A 5,560-nucleotide genomic window follows, 5' to 3' on the forward strand; every position below is an offset into this window, starting at 1 on the left:
ACAGCCTAAAAAAATTAATCAAATTTTTCTGTTTTATGCGTTAAAAATGCATACATTATTTACAGAAAACGCCATTAAATATTCACTAGGTTGTTATAAAAACTGTCTTGTGATAAACAAGATGACTAACTCCATTCTTGAGATTAACGAAGGGCATATAGACAGTTGGACAGACGAATACAACAATCGAAACGATCGATTAGAACTAATTAGAGCTTAAGAAACGACTAAATCAAGTGATTTTACATTTGTATACATGTTATGGACAAAGTGATTAATTGGGCATTATTCATAATGCCCGGTCATTATGAATAATGACCAAAAAGGGCGCGCAGTGTGATAAATATTGATTAATTTATCAAATTGACCAGTTATTATGAATACTGCTATCATCTAGTCGGGCAAAGTGATAATAATACGTTGAGGAGTGATCATTCAACAAACGCTAGCCAATTAACACTCTGAGTTGCTTATTGTATCGTGTTGTGTGCGTATTGTATTTAGTACTGAATTTTAATTGTGCGACATTTTAATTTGATTTAAAAAAACTCCATTTATTTCATTTAGAAATATTTATTTTTGTGAATTATTTCAAAGTATTTTAAAAAGAACACGTAATTTTTTAAAACTAAGTACTATTAACTGTATTAATTAAATAGTAAAATTTTACCTATGTGCACCATCATGGCGGCAGTCGCAACTGTTTGTGCTCCCAACGGATTCCTTCCGGAGGAGAGCCGCCGGCAAGCCGCCTATTGTTTAACGTCACTAGATATTGATACATACTAGTTATTGATACGTGTGTTCAATAACTACCATGAATTAATATCTAGTGACGTTAAACAATATGTGGCCTGCGAGAGGTTCCCCTCCGGGAGGAATCAGTCGAAAGCACAAACAGTTGCGTCCGCTGCCATATTCAGTACTGAATGCAACACGCACGTGCAAATCAGATGCCAGTACTGATTGGCTAGCATATTTTGGATGATCACTCCTCAACGCCTTATTATCACTTTGCCCGACTAGATGATAACAGTATTCATAATGACCGGTCAATTTGATAAATTATTGAAATTTATTACAGTGCCACATTTTTTTTTGTATAAATTTATCTAATTTTTAAGTTCTTGCCAACAGATAACGTTACACGGAGAGTCAGCAAATCTAATGTATACCGATATTAATTAATATATAAAAGTCTAATCAATAGTTTGAAGTGTCATTTACGTCATTATCTAAGTTAAAAGTACTTTAACCTAACTGCTAAGTTTCGTAGCAATTGGCGAAACAGCCTAGGCGTGCATAGCGAACAAACATTTTAGTAAAGGGAAAGGCTATGGAATAGGTTCCAGTTGCCATACGTAAGTCGCGGGATCGTTTTCGATTTTAGGAAAAAAAGCAGGAATTTAGTAAATATTATTACTAGAAAAAGGAATTGTGTGATGGGATATGATAAAGCAAACTATGTGCGATCTGCCTCCAGACAATTTTTAAGTGTTAAACACGTGAAGAAGACCTGGAATACTTCACATAATCAGCCCGCTGGTAAGGCGCGAACCCACGACTACTACCAGAATCCAATGGTTTTATTCACTCGTCCACGATCAGCCTGAAGTAGAGAATAGTTTGTATTTACGAGGCATGGGTTCGGATCGTGTTTATGGGACCGAACCCATGACTCTCGAATTAAAGTAAAGTTTTAATTTTTACATAAAAATAACTCAATTTAAATTTTATTACTTGCTACATTTTGTTTTTTATTTACAGGATAGAAGATACAATTTGTTGAAGTGCAGCTTTCACAACCTTTGTTACTGTAGAAGTAAAATAACAAAGAATACGTTCTGTTGCGATTGTTCTTTAGGTCCGTGTTTTCCAGCAAAATCTATAATTTACACTCCTAATGGTAATTTATTGATGAAGGATTTAAAGATTGGTCATGAAGTATTAACAGGTAAACATAAAAGTGAAAGTTAGAGGAACATATTGGGTTGATGCAAAAGTTTCTGAAATTTTCTAGAATTTTATACAGTGGGGAAGTAAAATCTCAAGCTGCAAGTGCGATTTTCATCCCCTCGTTATCAGCGAACTCATTTCCACCCAAGAAATGTTGCGTGGAGTGGAAGAAATGGTAGTCGGATGGTGCAATGTCTGGGCTATATGGGGGTTGAGGGAGAACCTCCCAGCAGAAATCAAACAGATTTTGCTTTGACACACATGGTCTTGTGTTATCCCAAAGAAAGCGCACAATGTTTATTTATGGCTGCTTAATTTGGATAGAATCAGCCAAACGTTGCAGCAAAGCTCAGATTGCGGATGTTATAGTGATGTTCCTTGAAAGCATCTTATAACGGACTAGTCCGCAAACATCCCACTAATTACCTAACATAATCATGCGCTAATGCAATTCCGGTTAAGTTACACACATCTTTTCACTTTTCAATATGCACCTCAACACCTTTTATTTACATACCCCACAAGAAACTTCTAGATTCCACCTATCGGTGGTCTAAAAAATTTCTGAAGTTTTGCATGAATCCAATAGAATTAAGATCAATTTAATTCATTCTTAGCGCGATGCCATGCAACGGGTTTCAACAGTCGCGAGCGAACGAATTAAAAAATCCAATTTAATTAATAAGAATAATCTGTGCTTTCAGTTGATAATGGCAAATTAGTATTTACTAAAGTTGTCGCCTTTATGGATAGAAGACCTTCCGGTCAAGCTGAATATTTAATTTTACAAACAGCTAACGAACAATCGATTCGAATATCTGCAAATCATTTAATCTTCTCTTCTATGAATAATGTTACAACACTAGAAACCAAGTAAGAAATTTATTTTTAATGCAATAAAACAATATTATTTTTCATAAATATTGATTTATTACATTATTTATTTATAGATTTGCTGGAAACATTAATGTAGGAGATTACTTGCTAGTAAGTAATCAAACTGATCAAACGTTTGAACCATCTTCAGTGATGCAAATTACAAGAGATGTAATGGATGGTAAGTTATTTGGAATGGTCCAAATCTACCGATTTTAATGATTTATTATAATTAAACAGTAAGATACACAAACCTTACTAAGATATCATTAAAATCAGCATCCGAAACCATTTATATTACAATATGTCCAATACGTTTTACTAAACAAGATCTTCGCATCTTGGAAAGCACAATCTTCAACGGCTCACCAGTGGCCGAATGCGTGACATCATTGAACGTGAGTTCGTACCTGAACCCACGTTCAATCCGCTGAACAGCGAATTGGTCGCGCGTGTTTTCTTCACATGTCTAATACATAAATAGGGATGAGTTTCCATATAAGTTCTCCCAGGAGACACCTCCTATCAGTCCTATCACTTTCAATGATTTTTGCACCATGAAAGAGGTTCCATTGGCCTGTCTTTTCTCCAGATACAATGTTCTTCCATGAAGACATCTCCAGGATCGATTAGTCAAATCCAATAAAAAGACTTCGGAAGAATAAAATCATTTGCAATACGAAAAATCATTATTCCGAGAGATTTTCTTCAAAGTGCGATGCTAAATTTTGGAAGAAGATTGAGATTGAAGATAGGAGAAAATATATTTTAGTACAGGGTGATTCAAAAGATCTCAATACACAGACAAATAATTATTTTGCTCTTATAATCTAAGTGGGTGCATCCTTTCAACTCATGACAATTGCATGTTAATACATCTGATACATGCACGTGCATCCTAAGTGCTTCCCTTGAAGACTATTTTGTACGCAGATTTTGGAATCATCTTAATTTAAACAAATGGATTCAAATGCTGGTTTAAATGAAATTTGAGTTATTCAATTCTTACTGCATTCTGGCAGGCCTTTATGAGTCACCGTGTATAAATGTTTGTTTATTGACTCGAATTACATGTAAATTTTATAATTTCAATTATTATTTTTAGGTGCTTACGTTCCTCTTACACAAACGGGAACTTTACTTGTTGATGGAATTTTAGCATCGTGTTATGCATCGTACGATCACTATTGGGCACAGATATTCCTCTCCCCAGTTCGGTGGTTTCCAAATATCTTCAATCAAAATTCATTACAACCTGTTGGTGTGATGCCCTACGTTAAAATTTTAAAATTTTTGGCTGGTGCCCTGTTTCCTTCAAATTTGAAATTTACTCAAAATAAAGATTTCGAAGTGGAAGTTTTTCAAAATAAATTATTAATTAATGATTTTGACTTAATTTGTTCCAATTGAATTAAAATTGTCTTCGTGTCATTAACTTCATATCATTGTAAAATTTTTCTTCTTTAAGTATTTAAATTTAATTTATTATTGTATCGTATAATACAGTAAATTACATTCTGTCAATACGTGGAAAATATTTAATGTATGATACACTTTTAGGATCTATATTTCAATTACAAGTATTGTATTGTAAAAGTTTGTAGCATAGTCTATACTGTGTCACGTACTGTATACCTGTACTTTAATGTTATACTGTATACCTATACTACACCGTTGTACTGTATATTCAATTTGAAGTTGCTACATTTAGTTAAAATTCTTAGTTTGTTATATGTCAACAATTGTATAAAATAATAATACGTATTGTTTAGAAAATTAACAATAAAATTTCAACAAAATGTACGTTTTACAGTTAATTTTGAAAATACGGTATTAAAATTTTTAGTCTAAAAAGTTTATAGCAGAATATTTTTATTAGAAAATGGTCAGAAAGGGAGATCGAGATACAATTGGTTTATAACGGCTACAAATTATACAGTTGAATCTCTAAACAATGGCTGCTGACAGACAACTGAACAACGATCATTCCTTAATGGCAGCCATTTTTTCAAATGATTGCAGTTAGGAGGTGGCCTTTATTGGAGTTTGACTGTATATATTGTATGTTAGAAGTGTTCAGTTAATAAAATTTTATAAAATAGTTATACAACTTTGCTGAATTATATGGAACATATGATTGATGAAAATACTCGAGGAACCGATGATACTGACAGTAGAAGTAAACAAAATATATCTTATTGAAGTATTATATGTTTCCGCATTATCAGCACCGTCTTAATGATTATAGAAAGATAGTAGATTGCAAGAGATCAATGGACAGTTTCAAACTGCAAATGATGCATTTACCATAACTGCAATTGTAATTATATTAGTTTAAACTGGAAGCAATCTAATATATTTGAAAATAATAATAATAGTGTTAGCGCCTTTAAAAAATTCTTTTTTGTTGAAAATTAATAAGAAAAGAGCGATAAATTGTGAGCATTCGTGAAATTTGGAATGAATTTAATTACTACTTATCTGCATTTAAAACATTAAAATAATCTATTGTTTTATTCAAGGAATTAAACCGGTAAAAAGAAATATATGTTTAATTAATTATAGCAATGCCAAAAAAAGCTAAGCTGTTATTTATCAATGGGATCAACTGGTGGCCTAGTGGATGAAATACTCAGCCACCAGCTGGCTGAGTAATTTTATCCAAAACACTAGTAGTTGGTCGCGGGTTCACACCTGACCAACAGTTTGGCCAGAGTTTTTTTCAGGT

At 33.0% G+C, this 5,560-nt stretch overlaps 1 protein-coding gene across 1 annotated transcript; it reads left to right on the forward strand.

Moving 5' to 3' along the window:
• The first annotated feature begins 1,776 nt into the window (after positions 1-1,776).
• LOC111619319 (sonic hedgehog protein-like) lies at positions 1,777-4,556 on the forward strand. The gene is made up of 4 exons (XM_023361022.1): positions 1,777-1,954; positions 2,661-2,829; positions 2,907-3,013; positions 3,938-4,556. The coding sequence occupies exons 1-4, from the start codon at positions 1,918-1,920 to the stop codon at positions 4,240-4,242; spliced, it is 618 nt and encodes a 205-aa protein (XP_023216790.1). The 5' UTR covers positions 1,777-1,917; the 3' UTR covers positions 4,243-4,556.
• The last annotated feature ends 1,004 nt before the right edge of the window (positions 4,557-5,560 follow it).

This window comes from Centruroides sculpturatus, unplaced genomic scaffold (genome assembly GCF_000671375.1).
Source record: "Centruroides sculpturatus isolate CEXI.00-Female unplaced genomic scaffold, Cexi_2.0 scaffold224, whole genome shotgun sequence".
Lineage (NCBI taxonomy): Eukaryota > Metazoa > Arthropoda > Arachnida > Scorpiones > Buthidae > Centruroides > Centruroides sculpturatus.

Coding starts and splice junctions, on each gene's coding strand:
- LOC111619319 (XM_023361022.1), top strand. CDS start 1,918: ATGAAGGATTTAAAGATTGGTCATGAAGTATTAACAG. Junction 1,955..2,660: donor TGGTCATGAAGTATTAACAG/GTAAACATAAAA, acceptor CTGTGCTTTCAG/TTGATAATGGCAAATTAGTA. Junction 3,014..3,937: donor TACAAGAGATGTAATGGATG/GTAAGTTATTTG, acceptor TATTATTTTTAG/GTGCTTACGTTCCTCTTACA.